Raw genomic sequence first — 16,979 nt, forward strand, 5'->3', positions numbered from 1 at the left:
AGGTGCTAAATAACTGCCAGCAATTCTTATTTTAAGTCACTTTATTTCCTATTGCATCCAGAAACAGCGGCCACTGAGGGCCACTGAGTTCTCAAACTGTCCATGTTCAGGGTCACACAGGGTTTTAAAGACCCTTGGTTCCCATTTCCCTAGGCCCTTACCAGAAAAAAAAGGCATCTGGAAATCACTTCTGGTGCAGCTGCCAAAGAGCTTGCTCAATACCCTCTCCTCCGGGGCCCATGTGAGAAATTTCTTTTCCAACTGAGTGCCAGGAAACTCTGTCTCTCAGAAGAACTGCTTTGCTTCTTCCTTTTTGGACAATATTAGGTAACTTATGTGTGTTGCTCTTTTCACCTTGGCTTCCAGGAAACTCAAAGCCCAAATAGACAGATGTTTAAATTAGTCACCTCTGTTTGCTCTTGAGGTTCAAAGTGGCCATGTGACCCATTTCTGGCCAATGTAATGAAAGGGGACACCTGCATGGGGCTTCTAGAAAAGGCTTTCCTCCACCAGGGAAGAGAGCTCCCCACTAACTACCCTGGCCATGCCCCGTCTCCTCCGGTTTTGAACACATGGTGCCTGGAGCTGCTGCCTTCATGGAAGCAGGAGGGGAAGAAGAGGATCACCAGAGACCAAATCAGAGCTCTGCCATCATGAGGCTGCGATGAGAGTCTTAGAGGATGCATCCTAACTGACGCACCTGAGGATCAGGCAACTTTCAGATGCAGGAAACAGAAACCAAGCCGTGTACTTTTAAGCAAAAAGGAAGGAGGGGCTTTACTTACTCACTGAAGGGGCTAGGGGAGCCAGGAATCCAGGCCGAGGGCCCTAGAAAACCAACCTCACTGCAGAACTGACCCACCAGGGGAGCCACTGCCCCTGCCCCAGGTGGGAAAGGAAAATCAGAACATCACCTGTCCAAGCTCAGGCTCCAGGAAAAGGTGGCCCAGGCAGCACTGAGGATTCAGTAGTTGTTGCCTCAACTGTCAACTGCAAAGCCGTCCCATGGCTGCTGTCCCACCAACAGTAAAAAAGGAATGCCTATGCCATGCATCTGACATGCAGGAAGCTGGCGCCCGGGCCCTCTCCTAATGTTACCACGGAAAGCCAGACACAACCATGGCTGTGCTTTGCTGCAAAAATAGCACAGGGGTGGCCTCCGCCCCACTTCCACCTTCCAAATCTCAAGCAGCTGGATCTGTTCTTGGCCAGACCCCAAATCATATCCCAAACTGAAGCTGGGAAATAGAGCTCTTTACTCTCCAGCCTCAGCTGGGCAGGAAGGCCCAGCAGAAGGAGAGCAGGGGACATGGCAAGTGGATTGGCCGATCCACAATGCCCACCCCTCCCTGAACACAGCCCCTCTCCTCTCTGCAGCCAAACCCATAACCTCACAGCAATACAGCCTCACATTTAGGATTCCCCAGCACAGAGAAAAGAACCAGAAATCCCAAATATGGCAAGTGCCTCCAAAGGCCAGAAAATCCAAAGGGCCTGAGGCGTATGATTCACGTAGCAACCCCTGCCCGAGAGCCTTTCATCTTCCCTCTTAATCTCCCGTTCCAGCTGTATTTACTCTGATACAGATTTTTTCATTTATTCATATTTTTCCATTTCCTTCTACGGAGTCACAGGAAACCTCTAATAATCTAAGGAAGGCATGGGGACTTAAATCCAATGATCTCAAGAACCCTATCCCCTAATAATCATGACAGTAATACCAACAGCTACCATTCATTGAGTACCTACTATGTACCAAGTACAGATGAGGATACTGAAGCTCAGAGAAGTGATGCCATTTGCCTAAAGTCACCCAGCAAACGAGTGTCAAAGCCAGAATTCTGTCCTGGAGTGGACGCTAAAACACTACCCTTGACGTAGGCATCAATAGTTCAAAGGCCTCCACATACCAGGCAATGCATGAAAGAGAAGGGGTAGGGAGATAACAGGGGATAGTGGGGACTGAAGGAAACTAGAAGCTAAAGTGACTATTTCCATGAGATATAGGGGCCCAGTGTCACCAAGTTTTTAAGAGAAACTTGAAATGCGATTTTTTATTTGGATTTAATTGAAAAATAATTAAGCAATCTTTTGCAAACACTCCGTAGGCCAAACAAAATACACTGCAGACTGAACTAGGTGCTCAGGCCTCAGTTCATGCCTGCAGCTATGCACCTCCTGGCCCCCTGCAGCCCAGGAGGCACCCTCCTGTCCTCCTGCAGCCCAGGAGGCCCCCTCCTGTCCTGTACACACCTCCCAGCCTTCAATGTGGGACTGCAGCTGCTCCAGGGCTTCCAGCTTCTCCATCTGCCGCTTGGTCTCATTGATGTTGGAGCAAACGGTCTTCATGGCCTGCAGGGCACTCTGGACCGCAGGGTGGTCTGGGTGCTTGCCGGGAGTCCTCTTGGCCAGCTCCTGGGGTAGAACAGAGGTGGGGAGAAGAAAGCAAGACATCAGTCCAGAGGAGACCCAGGCCAGAGCTGAACCCAAGAAAACAGACAAAAACTCCTTGCCTGGTGGACATTATATTCTAGCAAAGGAGATGAGCCAAAGAAAACTCAGGTATGGAATCTAGTGTCAAGCAGTGGTAAACACTAGAAAGACAAATCAGAATGACGGAGAGGGAAGCACTGTTTCACAGGGAGGTCAGGGGAGGCCTCTCTCTGGAGGTGATGTTTGAGCAGAGACCCTGGATAGAGCAAGAGAGAGAGCCCTGCAAAAACCCGAGGGGAGGGCCTGACGGGCAGGGGGCACCGTGCTGCAAAGAGTCCAGGGTGGGCACACGTCTGGTATGTAATGAGGAACAGAAAGGAGGCAGTGTGTCTGGGGTGGAGTAAATGAGAGAGAGAAAAACAGAGATCCACGGTCACAGAGGTGGCCCCAACACTGCCCCTTCCCAGGCCCGGTTTTCTTATCTGTAAGATGGGTATAAAAAATACCCCACCTTCACAAGGATATGGGACTGAGCATGTAAAGTGGCTCTTAATCCATGAGAAGCCCCCTGCCCCCACCATTTCGCACTGCCAGCTCACCCCCAAATTCAGACACAGGCTGGGACATTGCAAAGGCCAGGCCAGTCTTAATCAAAGATTCCAGCCACTAAGTGTGATGGGAGAGGAACTGAGGAGGAAGGGATTAGCTGGGACTTGAGATATCAGGGAAGATTTTTCAGGCCAAATTACCCAAATCACCCAACCGCCCCTGCCAGCCTTTCATCCCGAACTGTGCTGGCAGAGATAAGTTTCTTTAATCATCTGACCCAGAAACACGCCTAACAGCTCCAGTCTCTCTCCTATGCCCTCTCTCTCTGCTCCCTTGACGATCCAGATAACGTCCCCGCAGATGTGACACTCTTATATCGTAGTTATGAGCACAAACGTAGGTTCAAGTGCTGACCCTACCCCTCACTGTCTGGGTGACCTTGGGCCAGTCCCCTCTCCATCCTGGGCCTCGGCTTCATTATCTGCAAACCCGTGATGATGAGGATGATGGTGATGACGAAGGCAGCAATTAATGTCTACTGAGCCTTTGCTCCACGTTTTTAAGGTAGCTTCCGTTTTGAGGCACAGCAAGAAAGCCTTAGGCCTCCAAGAAGTACAAGGAGGAACTGGGTTTTGAACCCAGGCTGTCTGGTACTTCTCATGGTTGTGGTAAGGGATAAATGAGGCACTATAGGAAAAGCACCAAGTACACATATAGTAAGCACTCAATATATGCGAGCCATTAGCATTCTCCTTGCCGTATGACAACAGGCTAGCTGTAACTGTGAGCAGCAAACTGCCACAAAAGGGTGTTGTTCTGAGCACTCCCTGGAGAAAACAAACTCCAAACACATCCCTTCTCCATTCACTTCTTTTCTGCCCTGCCTGAAAACAAACGTCCTCCTTTCTGAAGACCAGGTCCTAAGATTCCCAAGGCCCAGCTGGTCTGCATCATCAGGCCCCTGGGACTTTGCTGAGCTCTTGCCATGCACCCAGGCAATGTGCCCAAAGGATGCAAAACAAGGGAGATGGAGCCCTGCTCTTCCTCTGGAGGCCCCAGCAATGAGGCTGGAAAGGCACTTCCCCGGGGGCTTGAGAGAGGCCCAGACAGCAGCGCCATATGCTGAAAACGCTAGTGGTCAATCAGAGAAGCAAGCCCGGAAGGCTTCAGGAGGAAGCAACACGAAAGCAAGCAGGGCACCCAGGGCCAGCTCTGCTAATGCGGAGTGTATTTCAACTCATTCTTCACTCAGCAAATACTGGCTGAGCAACTGGTGCGAGCCTGAGCCATGGAGGCTGGGGAGAGAACAAGACGGTCCACTGGGAGCTCATGGTCAAGAGTAGACCAGTCAACAAGGTAATGACTATTACTACTACCAACAGTAACCAACAGCTAATATTCAGCGAGCCCTCATGCACCTGTCAAGCTCGTTTGATCCTCACATCAACCCTATTAGGTAGGCACCGTTATTCTTCTCATTTGACAGATCCAAGACCTGAGGCACAGAGAGGTCAGGCTGTTTGTTCAAGGTCACACGTCACACAGCACATCTGAGCCCACCCAGTCTAACTCCAGAGTTTGTGCTCTAAATTCCCACGCTATTTACAACTTTTAGACAGTGAAGTATGAATACTTTCCTCTCAAATAAATGTATAATTTATATGAATTAAAGGGACAATGAGTGAGGGAAGTGCCATGGTCTGAGAAGATCTCTCTGGAAAGACAGGCTTGCGAGCAAAGCTTGAATGAGGTGAGGCCACAGGCTGCACCGCGTCTGCAGGAATAGCACTCCAGGAAGGAGAAGAGCACGTGCGAGGGCCCTGAGGCAGCGAGAAGCAGCAGGGAGGCCAGCGGAGCTGCAGTGGAGCGAGCAAGAGAGAGGGATGGACCATGGATTCAGACAAGCATGCTAAGGCCAGATAACGTTAGGCCGTAGTGGGGTGTTTGGGTTTCCTCCCATGAGCACAGGGAGGTGATGGGGGGATGAGCAGAGACCTAACACCATCCTCTCACCCTTTAAAGGACCTCCCTGGCTGCTGACAGGAAGATGCACGGGATGGAATGTGCAGTGAATATAAAGTGGGAAGACCAGTTATGGCTACTGCCAACTTCCAGGCAAGAGCAGACGGTGGCACAGAAGCTCTGTGCCTCATTCACTCCGTGCACACATGTGTCCACTCAGCCAGGCTCCAGTGTACCTGGCCCCATGTGGGCTCTCTGTTGTGCACAGATGACGGCAGACACTCCCCTAAGCCCTCCTGGAGTGGTCAGCCTGCTTGTAGGCATGTCGACAAAGTTACAATACTAGACCGCGATCTTATGACCGTATTCAGTAATTCCATTCGATTCAGCAAAGCTACCCCAGACCCGGGTTCCCTGAAGTGGTTTTTGGCATCTGGACCTTTGTGAGGCCAGCCAAGGCCAGGGAGTGAATGTGGCCAGTCAGCTCCCGGTGGGCAGGAACAGAGGCTGCCAGTTAGTGAGACCCCCGCCCCAGGTTCTACCCATCATCCCTTTCATCCAAAGCAGCGGTCAAATGACAGTCCGAGGACCCAGTCCAGCCCATCACTTGTTTTTGTAAAAAAAACTTGTATCGGAACCCAGCATCCTCATTCATTGACATATTGTCAGTGGTTGCTTTTACACTACAATGACAGACTGTATGGATCCCAAGGCCTAAAATATTTACTAGCTGGTCCTTTAATGGAAAAGTTTGCTGGCCCTTCGTTAAAAGCAACAGAACTGATTCTTAGTTGAGCATAAGGGCACCTGGAATAAAGGCCACACGCCCAGTCTGCCTGGACACTAGGTTCTCGTGGATGGAGTGTGAGCAGAAGTGCCAGGTGCAGTTTCCCTTCTCCTTTCCCTCTTCCTTGGCTGGAATGTGGGCATGGTGTAAGCACCTGCAACCCCGGTGGTGAGGGCCACTCCTCAGGGCTGGCAGAACTTGGTGCTGTCAGCATGGAGCCACCATACTGCCCTGGACTGCCTTGACAAATAGAAGCTTAGATGTTGTTTAAGCCACTGTTGCTTCGGAGCTCTGCCACTGCAGCTACAACATATCCTATTACAAAAGACCCCACTGTGTTGTGGCACTTGGGATAAATTCACCACGAAACCGCGTTCTTCCTTCTGCTGGCTCTGTTTAGCTTGGCCATCAGTGAAATTACTTTGCCTCCCAATGGCCCTAGCAGGCAGGTGCTTCTACTATCCCCACCTGACAGATGAGGAAGCTGAGGCTCACACAGAGGCAAGGTCTACTGCCCAAGGTCAGGGACAGCTAAATGGCTACACGGTCCAGCTCCAGAGCTCACATTTCTGAATCACTATTCTGTGATTCTCCAGCCTGAGGCCCTGGGCCACTTCCCACCTCCCCCAACAAATAGGAAGCCCTCACCACTTTTATTCTTGAAACTAAAACCTGACGGGCCCACGGCACCCCTCTGACGGGCACTGCCACCACATCGGCTCCTCCCAAACCCTGGATGTTGGAATCTCAGTGATTCTCCTCCAGGGGTTCCCCGTGGGGCTGCCGACACCCAGTAGTTAGTAAAAGTGAAAAAAAAGGCTGCTTCCCTTTTCTGTCTGGCTGCCTCTATCTCTATTCTTGCTCTAGGTCAGTGGTAGAGGTAGGGAATTGAAACCAAGCAAGGCCTGGCCAGGCCCAAGGCTGGACCAAACCCGCAAGGGAAGTGTTAGCTTTGGTGTCTTGGTTCACAGGGGTGTGTTGGCTCCACTCTGTTGAGCTTCAAAAAATGAGGGCCCATTCCTGCCTCCAGGCCTTTGGACTTGCTGCTCCCTCTCCCGGCACACTCCTTCTCAAGATCTGAAGAAGTAACAGCCAAGCATGGTGGCTCATACCTGTAATCTCAGCACTTTGGGAGGCCCAGGCGGGTGGATCACGAGATCAGGAATTCGAGACCAGCCTGACCAGCACGGTGAAACCCCATTTCTACTAAAAATATAAAAATTACCCAGGCATGGTGGTGCACACCTGTAATCTCAGCTACTTGGGAGGCTGAGGCAGGAGAATCGCTTGAACCCGGGAGGCAGAGGTTGCAGTGAGCCAAGATCATGCCCCTGCACTCCAGCCTGGGCAATACAGTGAGACTCCATCATAAAAATAAAAATAAAAAAGAGGCAACATAGTACTATATAAAGATAGGCCTAGAGATCAATGGAAAAGAATTGTAGCCGGTGGGCAGCAGTTCCAGACCAGCCTGGGCAACACAGAAAGACACCATCTCTACGAAAAAATTTTAAAAACTTAGCGGACACAGTGATGTGTACCTGTAGTTCCAGCTTTTGGGAGGCTGAGGAGGGAGGATCACTTGGGCCCAGGAGTTCCAGGTTACAGTGAATTATAATCGGGCCACTGCACTCCAGCCTGAGAGACAGAACAAACCTGTCTCTATTATCTCTTTAAATAAAAAAAAAGGGGGGGAGGTTGATAGGTGCAGCAAACCACCACGGCACATGTAGACCTATGTAACAAACCTGCACATTCTGCACATGTAGCCCAGAACTTAAAAAAAAAAGAAAATCAAAAGTAAAAATCAATGCATATCAAAAAAAAAATAAGAGTCCAGAAATAAATCCTTATGTTTATGGTCAGTTAATTTTCCACAAGGATGCCAAGGCAATTAAATGGCCAAAAGAACCATCTTTTCAACAAGTGATGTAACTGAATATCCATGTGCAACAAAATTAGGCTGGCCCCTTCCTCACGGCACACACAAAAATGGACTAAAAATGGATCACAGACCTAAATGTTAAGAGCTGAAACTACAAAACTGTCAGAGAAAACATAGAGGTAAACTCCTTGTGACCACAGGTTAGTAGGCAAAGTGCTCTTAGATACGACCAAATGCACAAGCAACTTAAAAAAACATAGATAAAGTGAATTTCATTACAATTTAAACTTTTGTGCTTCAAATGATACTATCCCACTGTGAAAGCCAAAAAATAAATAAAATTAAAAAGGAAGGGAAAAGACAATCCGCATAATGCAGGAAAATAGTATCAATTACACATCTGATGAGGAACTTGTACCCAGAATATATAAAGAACCCTTACAACTTAACAACAAAAAGATGAATAATACAAGTAAAAAACAGGCGTAGGACTTGAACAGACATTTCTCCAAAGAAGATATACAAATGTCCAATAAGCAGACGAAAAGATGTTCAACATCATTTGGGAAAATGCAAAACAAAACCAAACTGAGATACCACTTCACATCTACTGGAACAGCTATAATCCAAAACATGAATAACAACTGTCGGTGGGGATATGAAAAAAACAGAGCCCTCCTACATTGCTGGTAAAAATATAAAATGGTGCAGCAGCTTAGGAAAGCAGTTGGGCAATTCCCTTGCGACACCATGATCCAGCCATACCTGAAGCCATCTATCCATGGCTTTTCAGTTATGTGAGCCTATTTATATTTTACATATATATGTTGTGTAAGTCAGCGTGGGCTAGTTTTTCCATCTCTTATTTGAAAACGTTGCTACTGTTTCAGAGTCTCAGAGAGAGTGCACAGATATGGAATCTCGAAGGTGTCCCAGTTAGTCTCAGACAGGCATAAAATGTGGGTATCTTCAAAGCTAACGAGAGCTTGAGCGATACTAACAAAGGTCTAACATGCGAAAGGAGGGAGGTGAGGAGCTCCTGCCCAATTCAGAACTGAACAGACTGTCCTAATAAATTAGAATAGAGTCACGTTCAAAAGAGACATACTATGGTACTGAAAACCCCGGAATCCATATCCAAAGTGGAACAGATACGTGAACTTCCAGGACTTGGCCCAGAGAAGAGTATTTCTGGAAGGAACCCAAGAGATGCTTGCTTGCTCGCTAAGCATCTTGGGAGAACTACATGATGAAGAGGCCCAGTGGATCTGTAAGACCTCAAGGAGTCCTACGGGATCTGTGCAAGAGACCACTGTTTGGATTAATCCATTCTTACACCACTTGGAGCTTTCTCACAAGAGAGGGGGCTACCTTGTAAGGTAGTAAGTTCCCCATCAATAGAGGTATCAATGATAGATTCACGCCCACTAATGCTTTATTCTAGCTCAAACCCAGTATCAGATCATGAAATTGGAAAGCCCTGTGGTCAAGAGAATGGGTGCTGGGAAAAGGGAGGCGTGGTCTCCACTTCGCCTCCACCACATCTCAGCTGGGTGGCCTTGCACAAGTGACCTCACTTCTCTAAAGCCAAGTGTGCACATCCGTGAAAGAGGCTAAGACTCACCCCCTAAGGCTAATGTAAAGATCCAATGGAGTGATGAATGTAAAAATCTTGGTACCCAGAAAGGACACAATATTTATCATCATCATCATCGTTATGTCTGTGGTAATAGTGACTATTTCTTATGATTTCTGTATAGAAGGAGTAATAGTGAAAACAGAAGTCGTGGTAATAGTCCTAATAGCTAGCATCTACCGAGTACTTACTGTGCACCAAGCACTGCTCGAAATTTAAGTGTATTAAGTCATTTCATCCTCAAATCATCCCAGTGAGGTAGGTACTATTATCATCCAACTCTATATATGAGGAAACTGAGGCACAGAGAGGTTAAAAGCCTCTTGCCCAAGGCCACAGAGACCGGAAGTGAACTTGGCAGATGCCAACCACATCTACAGGCCCCTCTAGAAACAGTAATAGCTGGAAATGAACACCCCCAAATCAGACTCTTAGAATACAAAATGTCTGAGCAGGGCAGGTCCTGGGGATCCTTCAGAAAAACTGAGAGTGGGGAAGGGAGGGGTGTGCCAGGGCTACCCTGTGAACCAGCAGCATTAACCCCTCCAGGACCCAGGCTGAGTTGCCTTCCCCAGCATCCGCCCCTCGAGCCCTATGTGGTTTCACGAGTGAGGCCCCAGGCAAAGGCTTCCTAGAAGAGAGGATGTCGGCGCAGAGAAGCCTGGGCTTCCGCGAGATGCCTCACCTCCCTCTCACCCCTGCAATCACATTTACTCAAAGGATGTCCAAAGGTGTCCGCTCTGAGCAGCCCCTTCATGTCCCCAAAACTGTGTACTCAGCTCCCAGCACGGCCATAAGAGGCAGCCTGAGGTGCAGGGCCTCAAATTCCAGGGCAACAAAACAAGCGTGGCTAAGGCCAGCTCCTACTGGCTCACTCAGCCTCACCCAAGGCCCAGATCACTCAGCCTCAACCCAAGGCCCAGGAGAGGACTGGGAGAAGAACAAAGGGCTCAGAGGAAGAGGAGGTGGCAAGGAGCGAGGAGGACGAGCTGCAGAGGCCTACTGCTTCCACCTGCTCCTCTCTTGGGCCATGGAGTCCAGGAGAGGCCACCCCAGCCAGCTCCCAGTGCGGATCTGTGACTAAAGCCTGACCTTCCATTCTCCCAGCCACACAAGGAGGGTGTGGGATCCATGCTGAGCCAGTGGGCCTCAGGCTGGGACTTCCTATGCAAATGCTGGGAAAGGCATGCTCTCCTCTTCCTGGGTGGGCACGCTGGTCACACACAGGCCTGAGGCTGCTGGTGACCAACGATGCCACTGTGAGAAAGCAGCCTCCTGAGCACAAGGCTGGCACTGAGGGAAACACAGCAGGACATGGAGAAATGGAGCCAGGACAGTATCGCCTGAGCCCTGGATGCAGCTGTGCCTGAAGTCAGACCTACCGTCGGTCTTTTCTGTTTTCTACTCTTTTTTAAAACGCAAGTTTAATTAATAAGTTCATAAAAACAATAAAGTAGATTTTCAGTCACTGGCAAGCGAAATTGTCAGAAAATGAATCCATAAACCCACAGTGTGAAAACAAAGCTGCGACTGTCACTGGAAGACATGACAATACCCACCATTCCCTGTGAGTTGGGGTTGGTGGGGGTTGGAAAGCCATACTGTCCTCTCCACAAACAGAAAAAGGCATCTCATGGAGGCAGGGAGGTGGTGTCAAGCAGAACAATACCCACTTTCTGGGGACACCTCAGCCAGCTCCAGGAAGGGGCTGATCCTGCACTCAGTGACTTGCCTCCAGTCACACAGGCCTGCCCAAGGCTCTGCCATCTAAGCTCAGGAAGCCTGGCTTGCTCCTGTACCCACAGTGCTGAAGTCCCCTGCGGCCATACCTAGGGTGACAGCAGAATGCAAATGAAGAGGTGCTAAGGATACCCACCACCACTAAAAAAAAAAAAAAAAAAAAAAAGGAAAAGAAAACAAGAAGCGAAAAACATCTGTCCAAAAAAGTCCAAGAGAACCCAGAAGTGAAGAGCTGCCCAGCATTGCAAAAAAAACCACAAACACCCTCCATGCATGCAAATAATATGCAGATTTCATGTAAATGTATTTCCAATTTTAACAATTTCAGCTTCTGCTGCATGTCTAGGAAACTGTAGTCCCACCAATTAGGAATTAGCAGGAGAAAGGAAACAATGCTTGTGGGTTTTAAAAACTCCTTTCTTCTATTCAGAGGAAAGGTGGGTAGAGTGGGAAGTGGGCTTCTATCAGGAAGTTCCTGTTCTGGCTTTGATGAGGATGTGCTGTGTGATCTTGGACAAGTTGCCTCCCCTTTCTGTGTCTATGCCTCCTGGCTATGCAAGGTAGTGATGAGACTAAGCTAAATGCTATCGCCAGCCTCTGTCAACAAAGCAGAAGCTCTGGCCACCCTGGGCTTGCGTTTCCACCTTACAGTAACAGTTGGCTGGGCTGAGCGGTGGCTGCTCCTTAGAAGGGACGAGTGCCCTCTAGTCTGCCACAGTTCCCACCCACCTCGCTAAATTACAACCAAGCTACTCACTTGTTTCCTGCACCTGCCCTGCAGGTATCTGTGTTTGTGACCCTAGGTTGGTAGGTCTCTACTGACCCTCCAGGCTCTGACATTCAGGAGCTCTATATCCAACCTTTCAAAGAGGCCCTAGCATGGCTCACCATAAAGTTCTATACCTCTTGTTCCCACTTCCAGGCTCTATACAGGCATTTCTCTAGAGAAAACGGTAAAATGGTAAGAGATGGTGGTGATTGATGGTGATGGTAATGGTGGTGGTGGTAGTGGTGATGACAGCTATAAATTCCAACTTAGTGGAAGCAAAAATAAATAAAAATAGAAGAAATAAAGGAAAAAGAGCAACTAAGCCCCAAAAAACTAAAACAATCCAAAATAAAACATGGAAAGAGGCAAAAGCATCAAAAAAAGAGGATACATAGAAATCAAAAAGAAGGATGGCAGAACCAAGTTCAAATATATTAATAAACACAATAAATATAAGTGGACTAAATGCTCCTGTTAGAAGATATTATTAGATCAGATTTTAAATTGAACTCTATGGAGTTAACAAAAAAAGCACCTGAAGCCTAAGGATTCAGATAGGTCAACCACAAAAGGAGAAACAAGATATTTCAGGAAAACACTAGTCAAAAGAAACTTAATGTAGCTACATTAATATTGGAAAAAACAGACGCTGAAACAATAAAAGTAGCTAATATTAAGCACATCTCACCTTTTTACAGACATTTTTCTTTTCATCGTTATAATAACCAGTAACTAGGGCAGTATTTCACAGGAGAAAACTGAGGCATACAGAGTTTAAGTCAGATTTCAAAGAGGCAATGCTAATAAGGTCAGGAGCTAGGCTTGATAAGCATAAAAACCATTACAATATTTGAGTCACCAACATTGAACAAACATGACCATTTACTCAGTAATATGCAAAATGCTTTCATGAGTTTTCTCATGCATTGTCTCATCTGATCTTCACAGCAAGCCTAGGAGGTAACTACCATGCCCATTTTACAGATGGGAAAATGGAGACAACACAGAGAGGTTCAGCAACTTGCTCTTGGTCACACAGCTAAGAAGAGGTAGACTTGGATTTCTGTATTCACTCTTAACCACACACAGTGTAGGAGAAATTAGAATCCAGGCTGGACCCCACAAAAGGTGATCTGGGAAGGCTCCTTCGAAGATGGGGCAACTGAGCACGGCTTCGAAAGGAAGAGGTGATGGCAGGACCACCCCCCGACCAACTCCCCAACAAGGGGTGTCCCGAGGTTAGTGCTCACCACACAGGAAAGAGCCTGAGCACAGGCTGACACAGGTTGAGTCTCTGGAGCAGCTGTGGGCGAGGTGTTGGTGCTTGGCCCGAGAGACAGGATGAAGGGGTGGGCACTGTGGTTGGGGAAGGATGGGGTCAGGGTAGAGGGGGCTGCAGTGAAGAGATCTCTGACTTCCTGTACTTTCTCAGCAAGACGGTGACAATGCCCAATCCCCAGCAGATGAGGAGCTCACTGTGTAACATCAGTCAGACAAAAACTCCAAAGAGAGAACCCAAAGTATCCAGAATAATAGAAGGACTCTGGGAAATCAAAAGGACAACTGTCCAATAGCAAACTGGCAAAGGATGTGAAAAGGCAACTCTCATGAAATGCACCCACCTCCACTGCCACCACCAGGTCCAGACATCTCCTACCCGAACCACTGAAGCCAAGTACTTCCTGGTCTCCCTGACTCCACCCTGACCACCCCACGGTCCATCCTCCACACCCAGCCAAAGGGACCCTGTTAGAACTAAGGCAGATCCTGTTCCTCCCTGCTCAGAACCTTCCCATGGCTCCCGCCTTACCCAGATGGAAAATAAAGACCTCACAAAGGCCCTGACCTGGCTCCATTACCTCTCTAACCTTCCTCCCTCGCTCTCTCCCTATCCTCTCCTCTCTAGTCACCCTGGCCTCCTCACTGTTCCCCAGACACACCAGGAACAGTCCTGCCCCAGGACCTTTGAACTGGCTGTTCCCTCTGGAACAATTTTCCCCGAAGTACCTGCTTGACTTCCTCCCTCACCTCTTTCAGGTCTTTGCTCAAATGTTTCCTTCTCAGTCCAGCCTTCCCCGACCACATTATCTAAACCTGCAACCCCCTGAGTGACTCCTGGTCCTTACTGATCTTCTGAACCTGATATTTATTTTTTCCACAGCATCCAAATATTCCATCTAAACAAGCATACACATTTCTTACTCATTTGCCACCATCTCCCCCAAGAAGAATGTCCCGTTCCAAGGGGACAGGGGTTCAAGCTGGTTTTGTTCACTTTGTACCCCTAGCACCTCAAGCAGTGCCTGACACATAATAGTTGCTCAATAAATAGGTGGTGAATGAATGAATGGCTTCAAAAACCCTAAACACTGCAGCACCAACTGTGGCTCTCTCTTGGAGGACACTAGGAAGATGGAAAGGCATTTGCTAACAGAGTAGTATTCTACTGCGTGAGTCACTGTTTTTTAATGTTGGCTTCTCCCCTCCCTCCTCCACCCACCCCACATAAAGTTTGCTCTGGTGCCACCTAAAATCTTCTGGAAAGCTATGAGTAGCACACGTCCATGCTCTGCGAAACATGTCACTCCCAGCTGTCCCCCTTCACTGAGAATTGAGGTCAACACCTCCCTGACAATGGACCTCACTCAGGCCATCCCAAGAGTGCTGACCTCAGTATCGGCCACTTTCCTCCCAGCTAAGTAGACAGAGGTAGCAGCTGAATGACAAGGTCCTTGCGCTGCACTTGGGTGACAGCTGCATCACCCACAGACAGACATGGGAGGTGCAGGAGACACCAGCGGCTGTGCACCAGACCCAAGGCTGTACCCCAAGCAGCTATTCTGCGGAAAACATCCCTGGACGCAACCCCACTACAGCAGCTGTTCTGAACGGACAGGTCCCAGGATGTGCCCTGTTGGGGCCCACAATGTTTAACAAGTTCTGAATCAAGCTGATACTTGGACATAAGTAACTTTCACCATAAAAGTCCCAATTTCTGGATTCAGAAACAGTTGGCAAGAAGACAGGGGTGGCCTTTCCACACATTCACTAAGTGACCAGGGGTATCTACCGTGTGCAGGCACCATTCCAGGCACTGGGGAAACAGGCCCAAATCCCTGCCTTTGGGGAGCTGACGTCACAAAACCAATCAGGACACCAAGCGTCCCAGGACAGAATGTGAGCCAGCTGTGAAGAAAGATAAAAGCAAGGTGAAGGGGACAGAGAATGGCAGAGGCAGCTCCTCTATCGCAGAGGTGGCCAGGAAAGGGCTCGGGCGGGAGGCACTGGAGCAGCAGAAGCCTGACAAAGATGAGGAACGAGTCTCAGGAGACATGGGGTAAAATGTCCCGGCAGAAGAAAGGGCAAGTGCCAAGGCCCTTAGGCAGAAACCTGCTTGCTGTGTTCACAGAGCTTCAGGAAGCAAGCCTGGCTGAGCAGAGACGGTCAGAGAGGATCATGGGTGAGACCGTGTAGGACCTTGCAGATGGCAATGGCAAAGAACTTGGACCTTATTTGGAGTGAGCAGAGAGCCCCGGGAGGGTCGTCTGTGGAGAAGTGACATGAACTGACTTCGGTTTAGCTGCTGAGCTGGGAGCAGCCTGCAGAGGACAAGAAGAGGCAGGGAGGCCCGCTGGGGCTGGGGCTGTGGCAGTGGCCCAGCACTTAGGGACTGAAGGCATTCGGAAGCAGCTGGACTCTGGACAGAGTCTGAGAGCAGAGCCGACAGGACCTCCTCATGGCGAGACATGGGGGCGGGGAAAGAGGGACACCAAACGTAATCCCAAGGTTTCACCTGAGCAACCAGAAGGACAGAGGGACTGTCTGCTGAGCTGGGGATGGAGAGGTGGGTGGGGAGGTGGTCTGGGGAAAGGCATGAGTATGCTCGACAAGAGATGCCTGCCAGACACTCAAATGCAGAAACTCAACGGGCAGGAAGACAAGTCCAGGGTCTAGAGGAGAGGTCCAGGCTGAAGTCATCCACATGCAGACGGACTTTAAGGCCATGGGAACATCCACACAAATCCCGTACATGAACCTTCAGAGCAGCGTGACTCACAACAGCCAGAAAGTGGAAACGACCCAAATGTCCGTCAGCTAATGAGTGGATAAACACAACGTGGTCCAGCCACACAACGGAAGATGATTCAGCCACAAAAAGGAAGGAGGCACCGACACACTCCAATGTGGCTGAGCCTTGAGGACATGAGTCTAAGTGAAGCCAGCCAGGCACGAAAGAGCAGCACTGTGTGATTCCACTTGGAGGAAATATCCAGAACAGGCGAAGAACTGACAGAGGCACAAAGCAGACGAGTGGTCAGCAGGGGCCAGAGGAGGGGCAGATGAGCCGTGAGCGTTTATAGGTCTGGGGTTTCTTTTGGGGGTGACGGAAATGTTCTAAAATTATTGTGGTAATGGTTGCGCAACCCTTGAGTATACTTTTTTTTAAAAAGGCCACAGAGTGGATAAGGCCACCACAGGAGCAAGTCTAGATGGGTAAACGGCCAAAGGACTAAGCCTGGGGCCCATCTCTCCTCAGAGGCCCCAGAGACGAGGAAGCAGTAGAGGAGACCAAGATCAAGTGGCCAGAGAGCTGGGGGCAAAGGTGGCAGCTGCCCCCGAGACAGGATGTGTCCCCTGCAGTCGGCCCCAGGATGGCCCCTGCCCCTGCCACACACTCCAAGTCCCTGGAGGGCCCAGCCCAAGGCTGGAAGCTCCAAGGGGCAGGGTCCAGGTCTGTCTTGTTCACAGCTGTGAAGAGCGAGCAGCAACACAGATGTGCGCATCACCAGGAAATAACTAAGAGGATCAGTGACAGTTGGGCCCCCCACCGGGCACCTGCCAGCTGTGCACCAGGGGCATCACCCCAAACCTGAATCATTTCCCTGGCAACATGAATGGAAAAGTCAACAAAGCCTGAAATGCCAACTGTCTATCCCGCGCCTGGGCTGAAGAGTCGAGATAGAATGTTCCGGCTATTCTTAGGCAACGTTCAAGTTCAGCATTTGGGGGCTGTTCCCAAAAAGGCTTTTATTCTCGCCTCTTCCCTCTTCCTACCCAGGCTCCTCAACCTTGAGTGCCCACCCCAAGTGGGAGTTCAGCTCAAACAAGGGGGCTCAGAGGGCCACGGGGACCCCTGCAAGGGTGTCGGAATCTGGAGAAGCCAGAGGGGGTGGGCTGGGGGGTTGAGCTCAGCTGCTTCAAGTTCATGGGATCATCT

General features: G+C 49.4%; 1 protein-coding gene across 3 annotated transcripts in view; it reads right to left on the reverse strand.

The window, feature by feature from the left end:
- The window catches only part of PREX1 (phosphatidylinositol-3,4,5-trisphosphate dependent Rac exchange factor 1), a 203,652-nt gene that overhangs the window by 81,854 nt on the left and 104,819 nt on the right, over positions 1–16,979 (reverse strand). For all 3 annotated transcript variants that reach the window (XM_028828497.2, XM_077951972.1, XM_077951973.1), the window contains exon 6: positions 2,254–2,415. In XM_028828497.2, coding sequence (XP_028684330.2) covers positions 2,254–2,415 — 162 coding nt within the window. The remainder of the gene's footprint in view (positions 1–2,253; positions 2,416–16,979) is intronic.

The sequence above is a fragment of the Macaca mulatta genome, chromosome 10, assembly GCF_049350105.2.
Source record: "Macaca mulatta isolate MMU2019108-1 chromosome 10, T2T-MMU8v2.0, whole genome shotgun sequence".
NCBI lineage: Eukaryota > Metazoa > Chordata > Mammalia > Primates > Cercopithecidae > Macaca > Macaca mulatta.